This window comes from Hermetia illucens, chromosome 5, assembly GCF_905115235.1.
Source record: "Hermetia illucens chromosome 5, iHerIll2.2.curated.20191125, whole genome shotgun sequence".
NCBI classification, from domain to species: domain Eukaryota; kingdom Metazoa; phylum Arthropoda; class Insecta; order Diptera; family Stratiomyidae; genus Hermetia; species Hermetia illucens.
The window spans coordinates 1018875-1033899 of NC_051853.1; the positions used below are offsets into that span (position 1 = coordinate 1018875).

The window sequence follows — 15025 nt, forward strand, 5'->3', positions numbered from 1 at the left end:
CTGTCCGTATGTAGCATTCTTCTGCTAGCTTACATTCATCGTCGAACTAGTCATGTTTTGCGACCAAGGCCAAGTTCCAATCCAATTCATTTTGAGAATTCACGTGCGCTAGAGCTACATAGAACGCGCACTCTTAGAACTGGAGTTTAAAAACTTGGTTTTCTCTGGTAAGTGCAAATTCCTAATGTTGTAAGTTAATCAATTCAAGAGATATTTGTATGGATCTGCATACAGACTGATTATGCATTCTTACAGTATCAGCCGTGTCGAAGCGCATGGCTCACGTGCACTTAATGAAATAATTATTGTTTTCATTATTGAGTGATCAACATTATACGTATACCATGCATTGCTCCCTCATATAAACATGATGAGCGCTATAATCCGTGAAAAGACACTGGAACGATGTTAACAGAGAACATATAGAGTTTGTATGCATGTGAATGCAATAAGTGGGCATAAAAACTGTAACTGGGTTATTCTTAGATGAAGATTCCACAGATTAGATTTTAATGAAAAAGTCCCTTTTCCTTATGATCTATTGTAGGTTTGTATAGCCTCGACGTCGCTATAACAATACCACATTTAAGTACCGACAAGAGTATACAGTATTATATATTATACTAGCTGACCCGGCAGAATTCATACTGCCTTCTGTAATTTTTAAAAATTTGTCGATTAATTATTTGCGATACATACATTTTAGTACATATTGAATATTATAAAAAAATATTCTGGTATATGATACCTTGAAATTGGGCATGAAATTGTCCTGTATAATATGTGTAGTGCCAAATGATGTCATCTGGAAACAGCTGTTATATTTCTGAATGTAGGCCAAGAAGTGCTTAGAATCATATCCAATCCCAGAAACTAAAGATCGTAAGGGATCTGGTGGTGGGAGCAATTGTGGCAATTTTACTTTGCCTCCAGCACAACATAATTCAGTAGATCCATGAGTGTATTTTAACGCCTTACAATATTTACAAATTATTTTCATTTCCCCAATTGTTACCGATTTGTCGGCACTATCATAATGGAATGCAGCTCGTTCACAGGAGCATTCCGTCTGCGGATTCGATCAATTTCATTATGTCGTGATTGCTGTTGTTGTGTTTGATGTGCACGAACTCGTTGCATTCTAAGCCTATCTACTTCATTATCACTCACTAAATAACGCAATTCTGACATAGCAATACGACTATTTTCTTGATCTGTCTTTCTCTGGTCATCAGTGCGGTTAGCACGTGAGGTAGCTCTTCGTACGTTTGATTGACTGCGACGACCTAAGTCAGGTCGTCTTCTCCTCGGCATCGTAAATTGTAAATAATCAAGGCATCGTAAATTGTAAATAATCAAAATGAGAAAATTGTTCGCTCACAAAGCAGTAAAGTGTCACAATCGCAAAATATCAAAAAAAAGAGCACATTTCCTGGAATGTCACTATCAGAAAGGATCGCCAAAGTAAAGAAAGTTCTCGCGCACTCATAGATATCGTAACACAATATCGTAATACTTCTTTCCGTGTTCTGAAGTGCAACAGAATGGATTGACATATTAGTTGGTTGTCAAATCTAATGTCAAATATTATCGTTGCGTTCAGAAATTTAATTTGTAACAAAACTTAATATCTAGTCTAGGTGTAAGTAGTCTAGTTTAGTCTTGAAATATTTATGGAAATTCAGAGAAGGTTTAAACGGTGAGAAACAAAAATACTAAAAAGAGAAATTCTATTTTCCAATACAATATGTTCTGAGTTGTGAAACATTTGATGTCTGTTGTCTTTTTACCGTCTCAACCGACAAATAAAAGACCTAAACTTTTGTATAAATTATTTTCGACACATCATGTTGCTTAATTACAAAAATAAGGTTAGAACGTAGTAATCTTACTACACTCTATAGCCAACAACTAACTTTAACTGCTCAAAAAAGATCAAGTGTCACCTTCTCAAATTTGTCCAAACACATACAAAGGACATTGAAAAGGTTTGACATACAGCTGGTAGGATCAAGCCGTATCTACCAGCTGAAAACCCAGCTGGCGGGGGAAAAAGATCCAAAAACGGTGGAAGAGATGAGCGGCATTTATAAAAATCGCCTGCTCGGATTGCCCGAAGGTATATATTGGGCAAACTAAAAGATTGGCAACCACCAGATTTAGGGAGCACATGAAGGAGGCAGAGCTGGCTGTAAAGCACTCCCGAAAACCCACTAAATCTATGGTGGCAAAACATATGGTCGAATGCGGCCATAAAGTAAGCGCTGAGGACTTGAAAGTCCTAAAGCAAGTAAGAAAGACTAACCAGCTGGATGCTTACGAAAGCTGGTTCATCAACAAACAACCGGTTGACACTAGGTTGAACTCAGATTTGGGTAACTGCTATTCCCCATTGTTTAGAAAAATCTTAAAGTAAAATAATCTCGTCTAGTTTTAGGATAGATAAATTAGCTATTAGGAAGTTAATTAAATATTTATTTCTTTTTCAGGACCTAGATATAAGTTTTTAGTCATAATTATAATATGATAGTATAGAATAGTATAAATAGAACCTTAATGTCTACAGATGAGCAAACTTGTTTGCACTGATGAAGGGAACAAGTGGTTCCCGAAATATCGTATTTGCAAGAATAAATTACCCACACCAACGAATAAGAAACAACAAGTTTTTATTATTTCAATTAATTAATCGTTGGAAACACCGCATAATTTCACTCTGATTCTAACAACTGTCCTTGCGATTTATTTATGGTCATTGCAAAGGCCAGACGTAGTGGAAATTGTAAGCGTTTAAAATCGAATGGTAAATCCGTTGGAATCAAGACATCCTCTCCTTTGTATTTTCCTTTTATGATTGTTGTCTCAATGACGTTATTCATCAGCTTTTTCACAACCAGTCTTGTTCCATTGCACAGTCGAGGTTGATTAATGTTACACAGCATCATGACAACTGACCCTATTTTTAACTGCAAATTGTGAGGTTGTAATCCAGACAATTCCAGTGAGATAGTTGACTACGTCATCCTGGTTCATAACGGTGTCGACTGATTTGAAGGAAATCAACTGTCCTGGAAGAAAATTCTGAATGGTCGCATTGAGATCCTCGATATCTTTATTTTTCGCCGCCAATATTGCTCGTTCACCCAGCCAATTATCGTTATTGAACTTTTGCGCTATATCTGGGAAAACACGCTGAATAAGCTCCTCTTTTGAATCTGTGATGTGACAGAAATTTGCATACCTGTAGGATCTTGGCCATTGCGCTATTTTTGGCGATGTTGCAAATTGGTGTTTCGGTAATTTGCATGTTTAATGATAATTTCAAGGCAGCATGTACAGTTCGCCCGCCTTCTAGCAGAGTCGCAGCTCTTCCGGATGAAGCCAACGCTAGAGCAACATCATTTCGCGATCTGATCCTCGCCAAAAGCACTGAAATTAAGAACGTTTTTCCGGTTCCTCCGGGAGCATCAAGAAAATAAATTCCACCAGATCACAATACTTTATTTGCCATCAATAAACACATATCTTCTATCATGATCAATGTCTCATTGTAAATTTTTGTAGTCATTTGTAGTGTAGGATTCAAAGTTTGACGGCGCACACTATGCAAAACATCCTCAGACATGTCATTTCTATACTTAACCCACAAATCTTTTGGATTCGAGGGGAAACATGTCGATATGATAATCGCAGACAATGTATGATTTGATGCGGCGATGAAGATATTACGGAATCCTTGAACGTATCATCCCAGTGCGAATCGTTCTCAAGTAAATGCAATAGTTGACATGCCTCACGGTAAGTCGCACACATTTGTCCATTAACTGTTCTCAGTTGTTTAAACGATATCGGACCACGAATATTCACCAACAACAACCGCAAATAATAACATTCATCGTTATTTGGATGTACTGTGTAGATGCAACCCGGAGCGTCTGAAGAAAATACATTTGGATGTCCTTCAACTGATGTTCCTTGTTTTCGACGCTGAAACGATTTCGATGATGCATTCCAGGTGTAATAGCGTGGCATGTCAGCATACAGCAAAGTGCGAGCGAAATCATCAGTTTGACAGACTGTGGAGAAATTTGTTAATGTTGTCGACGGTGGACGTGCCGCTCTATCTGCCGCGTTCGATTCATTAAAATAAACTCGTTGACCATTTTCTAAATGGACTACTGTAGGGTGTCTTTCATGGTTCGCAAATGAAAAGATACGCCAAATTGGTTCGTTGCTACTTATATAGGAAGAAGAAAAGTGCTGTTTTTAGGGTTTTACCGGCAATTATTCGAATGTTTCTCACCTTTAAAACCTTCCCCAGACCTCCACGGACATTTCAAAACCAAGATAAGATAAATCCGTTCAGCCGTTCTCGAGTTTTAGCGAGACAAACGAACAGCAATTGATTTTTATATATAATATTTAGTTGCTTCTAAGAAGGGTTAACTTGCGAGAATGGACCAATATATACTCTTCATTGAGGACAAGTGTTGCTATAAGGACAACTTGGCATTACCATTGTGTATTGCAATCCTCCAAACGACACCATTTAAATTTAAGGATGATTTGTGTGTTTGATTTGAAAGTCAATTGCTTCAAATGTGTTTGATACTCTTTGATACAATGGGCAATATCGATCCACAATTCACTTTTTATTTTACAAATGACATTGTTCCTCGAATAAGAGCATTGGCATTGGCTATACTCACAAATAGTTCTTTACCCACTGCCCGATACATTGAAGGACTGATTAATTTACAATCAAATTATTCTGAAGAACAGTTAACATTTAATTTGCTAACTTATTCTCTAGGTACTTTGATGAATGAAAATAATGTCATGCAAGTCTATGGGGAAGTAGTGCGTGTCAGCAGAAAGTGTGGAGTGTTCTAGGATTATGTAAACTCAAATTGGCCGAAATAATTAAAATTATCTGTATGATATATGCAGTGTTTTGTCCTCAAAAAGGAGCAATGGGAATAAAATTTAAGTGAAAGTAGGTCGTTGACAAATATACATTCCACAGGAGAGGACGAGGATTTTATAAAAAGGTGATATTACCATCTGTCATTACTTTAGGTCACGCTGCTTCCAGGGCAGAGGTGAAGCAGCGTGTGATGAGTTGCTTCTGCCCTGGACGACACCGTCAGTCAACTTTTTTGTTCTTTTTTTGAAAAACTTGGGTGTTTAACCCAAAAAAAGAGGAGTCTGTGGACTACAAAAGAGGAAGTAAGTTGCTTCTCAAGTGGTCCGGTCCGTCACCAAGTGGGTGCGGACTCAGGACTCGCAGCCTTCTCAACAAAAAAAGGTGATATTGTTCGTATTCCGTAGCCTATATAACGAAGAAATTTCTGAGGAATATCAAGATAATCTAGCTGTAGATAAAATCCGACTTAATAGGTTAAGGATCACTTATTCAGATGGGCGAGCTTGGAAAGTCTATAAGGCAGTACCCACGGCAGAAAAGGAAGTCGTGGCATATCTTGTTTTAGATGGAGTGATGGCGTTGATCAGGGCGCTCGACAGCTTTAAAGGATATCGAATTTCTAATCCTCGGGACAAAACCAGAATATATTTTTTATATATAATTTGTGTAGTAGATTGAAAACTCTCAGCAGCTATAGTTCACCTGGAAATGAGATGTTTATTTCCCCGACTAGAATGCTATACATTCTCACCTGTTTGCCGGACTCAGCTTTTATTCGTCACTCGATAGATTCTTAATAGATTATTGGAATCTACTGGATGACAAAACCACTAATGGGAGTTCTATCGTATGGTGTATTTGATTCTTTGAATTTTGACGGACAAATGGCTATGAAATTCTTCATTGAAGATTGGACATACCAGGCTAATGTATCCAGATAACTTATAGAAAAAAATCATACATTTATTATTTGAGTTTTCTTTCTTCTTTATTTAAAAGATAAAGTATGAAATCAAAATAAAAAATGCATTTGGTTGTTGTTGTCGTGTGGGACTACTGACAAAATACATGCTGCGTAAGAAACATCGCCCTCTCTACATTGGATTTTTGGATCTAGAGAAAGAATTTGACTGTGTGTCACATATACTCATCTGATATGCTCTGCTGCAATGTTGACTTGATACGCTAGATCGGGAATGTGAAAAAAAATGTTGCACCATCCATTCATATATATGGGGAGCCCCCCTTTAACGTTAAAACAAAGTGGCGCCACTCGTTATATGTAACAACAGACCACACGCTCTCACCAATTTGTGTGACGATTAGTCCAGCCGTTTTGAAATAAATTGGGTGTGACAGACAGACAGACAGACATCAACACGATTCTAGTAAGGTTTTGTTTCACACAAAAGTAAGGTTTTGTTTCACACAAAACCTTAAAGAAGGTGGGGCGGAGAAGGAAAAAGGAGAGGAAGTAGGATGGGTGACATGCGGGAGGGATGGGGATCAGAAGCTAGGAGGGGCGTTAATGATGCGAATGTTTAAAAAATTGGGAGCTGGAGTATCTGTTGGTGTAGAAGACTACTCTACCTTGAGAATCAAACAGACGATTTTGTGATTGGAGGGATAAGAGGATCTGGGGAAAAAGATTAATCCGAAGCAAGTTATCTTCCCCAATCTTGATCTATATGGCCTTCGAAACAAAAGGATTGGGATGGGATTGACATTTCAACAGGAAGTTAAGGGCATGACGGACAAGAAGGCATCGATACGTGGTGTTTGGTAGGACTCCTAAAGGATCAGGTTGGAGATATATTTGGAGCGGTAGTTGTTTTTGAAAATGTTGGCGTAGTGGCATGTCGAGATTTAAGGAAAGTTTTCGATGGGTGAAACAATCGTAAATCTCATTTAAATAAAAATTCAGGCGAACTTAACTATGCGAGATATCTTTAGTGGAAGTATAAAGAATGAGGTAATCAGCCTAGTTTCTGTCGGATATTGACTATGGATTTCTGCCCGTCTAAAAAGCTAGGTCAAAGAGATAGGCTATGGTGGATGTCGATGGATAGCTAGAAGGATATCAGTCTTCAGGACAAGAAGGACATGCTCAACCGAGTGTTTAGTTCAGTTGGCGAATTGGAAGTCGCTCGAAAATTTTGGTGGTCGAGGAATCAGAATTAAAAGGGTTAAGGTTATTTTTTGGGTTGGGAACAATGCGAGCAATGATAGGAGCGCATTTTTTTAAAACTATGAAGGAATTTTTTCATGACCCACTGATTTTTTGTTTTTTGAAGCTGCAATCACAGCCTCCACTGTACTTGGGCTAGCAAAGTGGATGGGAGGAACATCATCATGTTCATCTAGATGGATAAGAGTTTGGGAGAGAAGATTTTGGTTAGGATTAGAGCGGTAAAAAGTTGGTAAGAATTGGAGTTGGTCTATCGATTCGTTCACAACACTTTCGAAGCGTTATTCGCAACCGTGGAGGGTGCAGTGGTGCGCTTGAAGGAAGTGATGGGCAAGGATGTTCCCCTTGTGGGGAGTGGAAACATTTAGCGCAAGGACAGTGGTGTGTGGGGTCGATTTACCTGGACAAGGGTTCAGTTCTGTTAGAGAGGCATTTGTGGAGGCGATTGATGAAGAGTTAAGATTCTATTGACGTGTCAAGGGAATGAATTTCGTCGGGGAAAGATAAGTGTTGAATGTTGGTGAGGGTTAGATTGCTGCTTATTAGGAAGTGATCAAGGTATGAATGGTAATATCCTTTATTAAAGGTGGGAAGGGCCGGGCTGAAGTGGGATAAGTTGGTATTTGGATAAGAGGTGGTTAGGAAATGGTGGAGAGTTTCCCCGTTTTTGTTCGACCGTACATCGAACAAGGACGGGTGCTTGGCGTTGAGGTATACACCTATACTAAGGGATTAGATTTTCGCCTGCTAGTCCAGCCTAAAATTAATAGACAACGGGTAGTTTCCTCAAAACTTAAATTTTTGGTTTCCCCCTATAATTATTAGATTAGTTGATAGAGACGATCTTTTCAAAAAGATTTGGCTCTTCGAGGAAAGGAGATTATGAAATGAGGACAATTAGTTAGCTGCTAATTTTTTACGGCCTATTTTATATGATATGGATGTAGAAAACTTGTAGAAGGTGGAGCAAAAGTAATCACTCTATTGGAAAATTTGGTGAAGTAAAAACACGCATAATACATATCGACAAGTGATGAATCGGTTTACTCCGCAAGAACGCGGAATAATTTTTTCTATTTTTTGCGCAACAATTCGTCGGATACTTTAGCGCAGCGTGAATTTCGCCGTAGATTTCCTGGCCGCCCGGCACCAACTGGACAAACACTGCGGCGTTTGGCTCGCTCAACTCGCCTTGAAGATATTGGGACAGAACGGGATTTGTTTCCAAGGCTGGCGGCCTCGGAGCAGCCGCCCTGCTGAGAATATAGCTGTTGTTGCTCAAGATGTCGAAAAGGAGCTCGGAACATCGACCAGACGACTTGCCACGGAATTGGGCACTAGTCGGCGGTCCCTACACAGAATTTCGGTGGAAGATTTAACGATGTTCCCTTGTTCAGACAGTGCATCAGCTGTTAGCTTTTGACCGCCAAACGCGTCTAATCTACGTTCAATTCATCCCGAATCTCAACGAAGCGGCGGACGATTTTTCATCGAAAATTATCATGAGCGATGAGGCTCATTTCCATTTTAGCGGTTACGTGAATAAACAAAATAATCGATTCTGGGGCATCCAAAATCCGTGTATCACCCACGAAGAGCCATTACATCCGCTCAAAGTTACTGCGTGGTGTGTTGTTTACGCTGGAGGAGTCATCGGGCTAATTTCCTTTAAGAACGCCGGGGCCGATTTTTCATTAAAAAAAAAAAATACTGCAAAAGAACATCTTCACACTTCTTCGTGTCACTAAATCCTTTTTGGTAAATCCTATAATGAAATAGAACCTCCTGAGTCGCAGTCCATTCAACTTAATTCAAATACCTACGCCATGGAGATATGCCCTATCTTCTCGGGTTTGCCTAGAAGATAATGGGCCACATGCCAGTTCTCCATAAATCTCAGTATTTATTATAATTATATCCATAATCGAAACATCTGGCACACTTCCAGCCATTCCGTGCATTACAATCTGATAACCAGACAGTTATCTAATCAAGATTTGCGGAAACCGCCAATGGTTAGGGATTCCTATTGAGCATTTGATTTTAAGTGTACCTCGTTAATTATCAGATTATTCAATTGATATCTGCAATTGTCTATTTGATTATTCAATTAAAGGTGCTTACATATCGTTTCGTTTAACTTTTATTTGCAGAGCGATTAGGAATAGGACAATGGGATTGACTTCAACATAATGACTGATCTTTGATCGCTTCGATAGTTTTATTGGAGCGCTAGATTTCAAATAGACTGAACAAACTAATGATCACTTTAATTGATAAGGGCCACGAATTGATTTCATTAGAGGCTCAATAACACGAATTGATTTATTCCCGTGAAAATCAATTGAAGGCTGCATCATGTTGATAAAGGAGTACCGAATACCACTGCCGCTGACGGTCGAGGAATATCGAATCGCGCAATTGTATATGATAGCGGTAAGTGGATATTTTCATTTACTTTTGAATGACAATTTCAGGGAAATCATGGGCTGGGGTTGGGGAAAACGTAATGTCGTATTTTGTCAATAGATGGCAACACTTAACCATATCTTGTGTTGTACTTATCGCATTGGGTCATACTATACGGCGATTTGAAGACGACAATCTGGGCTGCAGATGTCTCTTTGACAGTTTTATGATCGTACATTTCAGTCTCAAGTTATAGCGCGTCAAAGATGGAGTCCACCAAGGAAGAAATTCGTCATATTTTACATTTTTACTACCTGAGAGGTAAAAATGCAACGAAGGCGGCCAAACAAATTTGTGAAGTTTATGGGTCCGATACTGTAACGATTCGCATAGCACAGCGTTGGTTCGATCGATTTCGTTCTGGTGTAGTGGATGTCAAAGATACACCCCGTACTGGTAGGCCAATCGTCGTAGAAACCGATAAAATTGTCGAAATCATCCAAGTAGACCGGCATGTGAGCATTCGCTCGATTGGCCAGGAACGGGGTAAGGACCATTAAACCGTTCGGAACCATTTGCAGAAGATTGGATTCTAAAAAAAGCTGGATGTTTGGCTGCCACACGATTTGACGGAAAAAAATCTCTTGGACCGAATCAACGCCTGCAATGCACTGCTGAAACGGAACGAATTCGACCCATTTTTGAAGTGGATGGTGACTGGTAATGAAAAGTGGATCACGTACGACAATCTCAAACGAAACAGATCGAAGCGTGGCGAGGCGGCCCAAACAATCGCCGAGTCCGGATTGACGGCCAGACGGAGAAGGATGAAGGCGAGTCTCTCGCGCCTAAAAACGAGACCAAATGTACCAACTGGTCCTCCAGGTTGGGGGATGGGTAGGGCTGACAACCCTACACGGAAAACCGATGTTACGAAGCCACGAAAGGAGTCTCGGACAGGATGGATCTTACAACGACGAATCCGGCAACGACAACGGATTAACGCGTGCGCTCCCTGTACAGATCGAATGCTGCTGAGCAGCTAGCCGATACCCTGTCCCAATATAAGGCTGATATAACAGCGTTACAGGAGATGCGTTGGACAGGGACCGGTTTCTTGGAGAAGAGCCGTTACACTATGTATTATAGCGGTCGTCCAGTAAACCATGTGCTCAGAGTAGGTTTCTTAGTCAGCCAAAAAATGAAACCTGCTGTTATCGGCTTTGAAAATATAAGCGAAAGGCTATGCACTCTGCGTTTGCGAGGCAAGTTTAGAAATATAAGCCTTATAAACGTTCATGCCCTTACAGAGGAGACTGCAGAGTCGGAGAAGGATACCTTCTACGAGGCAGTGGAGCGGACCCTCGAAGCCTGTTCCAAGTATGATATCAAAATCATACTTGGGGATTTTAACAGTCAAGTAAGGGCGGAGCCAATATTCAGGCGATACGTTGGCTCCCATAGCTTACATAAGGATACCAATGATAACGGATTGCGCATTATCCAGTTAGCAGCATCACACGAAATGGTTGTTGGAAGTACCTGGTTTGCGCGGAAACCGGTCTTGTGGACCGGTACGTGGGCATTTCCAGACGGGACCACTTTCAACCAAATTGACCACGGGCTGATTGAACGCCGCCACCTCTCAGCCTTGATGAATGTCAGAACATATAGGGGGCAATATAGACTCGGACCACTATCTCGTTGGCATGGTGCTCCGAGCTCGAATTACGACATCACCTACATCCCCTCTTACAATCAGGTGAAAGTGAATACTGAAGCCATCCACAACACAACCCTCCGCGACACCTATAAGAGGGAAATGGATGCTGCAATAACCGCAGTCAACAGAGGTCCTGGAGATAAAGCATCAACAAATGATCTTCACAACGATACGGCCACAAAGATACTTGGCACCAGCCGTAAAAAAGTCGGAACGGCTGGTTTGACGATGAATGTAAGCTAGCAACGGAACGGAAGAATGCTGCATACCGAGTAATGTTGAATTTTCAAAGAACGCGGCATACCGAGTAATGTTGAATTCTCAAAGAACGCGGGCACGCGCAGAGACTTATCACGAACTCCGTTGAGCGGAGAAGCGGCTTCACAGACGGAAAAAGGAAGCCTGAGACAACCAACAAGTCTGTGAACTCGAAAAGTACAGGGAGTAACCGCACCAGACGCGGAAATTTTACCAACAAGTCAGCAGGATGAAGCGGATGAAGAGGGAAATCTGATTTCCGACAGAATGGGCATATTGGAGCGATGGGTTGAGTACTTTGATGAGCTACTGAACAACCAGAACATCGGCGAGTTGGAGATCCCGCCAACTGAAGACGATGGACAAATACTGCCACCACCAAGTCGATTGTTGTGCCGTTTATGATGATGAAGGTTTTGCTGTGTGTTTGGTGGGATTGGAAGGGAATCATCGACTATGAGCTGCTCAACTATGGCCAGACCCTCAATTCGGTCCTCTACTGTGAGCAGCTAGACCGTTTGAAGCAGGCGATTTGACCAGAAGCGGCCAGGATTGGTCAATAGGGATGGTGTTCTGTTCCACCAGGACAACGCTCGGCCTCACACATCTTTGATGACTCGTCAGAAGCTACGGGAGCTCGGATTGGATGTCCTATCGCACCCACCGTATAGTCCGGACTGGGCACCAAGTGATCATCATCCCTTCCGGTCCATGCAAGACGCTCTTGGTGCTGCTAAGTTGGCCTCAAAAGAGGCTTGCGAAAACTGGTTGTCTGAGTTTTTTGAAAATAAGGACGGGGGGGGGAGGGGTTATAAGAAGGGGGGATAATGAAGTTGCCTTCTAAATGGCAACAAGTTGGCGAACAAAACGGCGCATATTTGATTTAAATCGGATAATTCTAAGTATGTTAAATAAAGCGTTAAAATTCGATCACAAATACGACATTACTTTTTCCCCAACCCAATGTATGTATATTTTATCTTCGTCCCTATAAGATGTAACTTCCTATTAATTTAGTTCGGGTGAAGGTTTTGGCTGACCGCCAACTTGCATATTTGCTTGCGGGTCAAGGAAAGGTTGTAGAGAAAAGTTTCGTTGCTGGTTTAATTTCAGCTCTTTTGAGTGCTGCTCCTACATCCAATTTTTCACTATGAAACTCTCTTGTTCTTATTACCTGTTGAGTTTTTCCCATTTTAAAATACTTTCATTTTACATTTAGAAAAAAAGTCGAGAAGAAAGCCATGGAACTGGAAGCGGCGTGGAGATTATAATCAACGAGCCATATGAAAATGGCCCTGGAGGCAACGGGCAGTATACGAAAAAGATATACCATGTCGGAAGCCATTTACCCGGATGGATAAAAAGTAAGGACCTTGTAAACAATTTCAAGAGATTATAAATATTTTTTTGTTCTTCCTACTTTCCCGTTTGTCCTAGGTCTTCTTCCTAAAAGTGCACTGACTGTCGAAGAAGAAGCTTGGAATGCTTACCCGTTCACAAAGACACGATACACATGTCCTTTTGTAGAAAAATTTTCCTTAGACATTGAGACTTATTATTTTTCCGACAACGGACATCAGGAGAATGTGTTCAAATTGTCGGGAGGTGAATTAAGGAACAGAATAGTAGGTAGGTTCTGCTTCTAGTTAGTCTTTAGTTACATCGGTTCGAAAATTATATTGAAAATTCTCCACTCACAAATGAATTAGACGTGATCGATATTGTAAAAGATCAACTCTACGGTGGCGATTACTTTCAAGAGGAGGACCCAAAACTCTTTGTTTCGGAAAAAACGGGTCGTGGCCCCTTAGAAGATGAGTGGTTAGAGACGTACTGGAACGAGGTATGATTGTTGCTATTAATGAGCGATTATAGTAGATAAGTGCACTGAAGGCATCATGATCGTTAATTTTGTTGCTGTAGGTTAAAGGGAAGAAACAACCCACCGCAAAAAATATGTCCTTAATGTGCGCCTACAAATTGTGCCGTGTGGAATTTCGATATTGGGGCATGCAGACAAAACTGGAAAAATTCATTCATGATGTTGGTAAGTGGTAAAATCTCGGATTTCGTATGTTCGTAATACCCTTGAAATTTATGCAGCACTACGTAAGACAATGCTTCGAGCTCACAGGCAGGCTTGGGCCTGGCAAGATGAATGGCATGGTTTAACAATGGACGATATTCGTGAAATTGAGCGTCAGACACAACTTGCTCTTGCAAAGAAAATGGGAGGCGAACTGAGTGACGGAGACGAAGAAGAAGGTGTTAACGTTGGTTCATTTATTTTTGAATATGTGTTAAAAGATCAAAAAATTGTCATAGATCAAAGTATCTCAGAAACGAGCAAAGTTTCTAGTCCGAATGAGATAAAGAAGCCACAGCTAACAGCACCTGTAGTGACGGAGGAACCACCAAGCGCAGAAGTTAGCTCCGACGAAGAGGATAAAGACATCAGTAAGAATGCTGACCGGCAGAGGACGGGAAGCATTCAGCTTGCAAAATCGAAATTCGATTCGAAGGGCGCTTTGCACTCTCCAGTTGGGTCAGCCCACAGTTTTGATTTGCAGGTAATGAAAGGGGCTTGTAGTCCCTACAACCTAACACTTCGCATTTCAGATGGAATTTAGAAAGTGTGTTTAAGTATTTGCGCTGCATTAACGGACCACGAAATGTTTCCATCTGATTTGTCTGACCATTAACATGTCTTCAACATTTCTTCGTTTCATTTTTTTATTTATTTTACTCTGATTTCAATATGCTAAATGAAATAATTTACTTATTTAGCAAACTACAAAACAAAAACCAAAAACTCCTGTAAGTTGAATGTTTATTTATATTTCCCTTGATTTATATTCTGTTTGTGAATTTACGTTGTGGTCTCGATCCTTCTAAGCCTCCGATTGCATTCCGTTCGTTCAAAAATGATAATTGCAGGTGGCCAATTGGCGGATGGAGAGATTGGAAGTGGATTCGAAATCGGGCTCAGAAGAAGAATTTTTCGATTGTCTAGGTACGTCCATTTGGCTAAATTTGATCCATTGTCACCTTTATAAAATATTTGTAAATATTTCCATTTTAATTTGGTAATTTAAACGGAATTTTTTGGTGTTTGCATTATCGAAGCATCAAGGGGTACGTTGTTGAATACCTACTAAGCTTCTCCGATATTATGCTTTTTTATCGCTGCATCTTATTTTCATCATGCGTAAATATCAAAGTTGATTTAGTTTTTTTTCGATATATTTCTCCTTTTTTTCTTATAATTATTCTTACTATTGCTGGGTCTTTAGTTTTTGTATTGCACGTGTTGCTAATTACTGGCTCTATTTCGAATCAGTCCGTGAAATTATGCAAATATAAGTGAAAAAAAAAATTCCTTAGATACCGGAGAGTCGAATTCCCTTGCGAAATGGAGTTCACTAGAGCTGCTGGCAGAAGAAGACGATAGCCCACCGCCAAACGTAAATAATCAAGGTGCATAAATTTAAAAGAGCGAGTAGAGATTGAATGTAAAATT

At 40.4% G+C, this 15025-nt stretch overlaps 1 protein-coding gene across 2 annotated transcripts in view; it reads left to right on the forward strand.

The window, feature by feature from the left end:
• Positions 1-15025, forward strand: part of LOC119656781 (protein retinal degeneration B) — a 68932-nt gene that overhangs the window by 45816 nt on the left and 8091 nt on the right. The window contains exons 2-12 of one of the 2 annotated variants that reach the window (XM_038063364.1): positions 9269-9551; positions 12725-12869; positions 12943-13134; positions 13215-13348; positions 13429-13552; positions 13609-13770; positions 13831-14075; positions 14293-14322; positions 14443-14518; positions 14632-14640; positions 14890-14982. In XM_038063364.1, the coding sequence (XP_037919292.1) occupies positions 9474-9551; positions 12725-12869; positions 12943-13134; positions 13215-13348; positions 13429-13552; positions 13609-13770; positions 13831-14075; positions 14293-14322; positions 14443-14518; positions 14632-14640; positions 14890-14982 (1288 nt within the window). In that variant the 5' untranslated portion in view covers positions 9269-9473. The remainder of the gene's footprint in view (positions 1-9268; positions 9552-12724; positions 12870-12942; positions 13135-13214; positions 13349-13428; positions 13553-13608; positions 13771-13830; positions 14076-14292; positions 14323-14442; positions 14519-14631; positions 14641-14889; positions 14983-15025) is intronic. The other variant, XM_038063365.1, reaches the window with a different exon arrangement.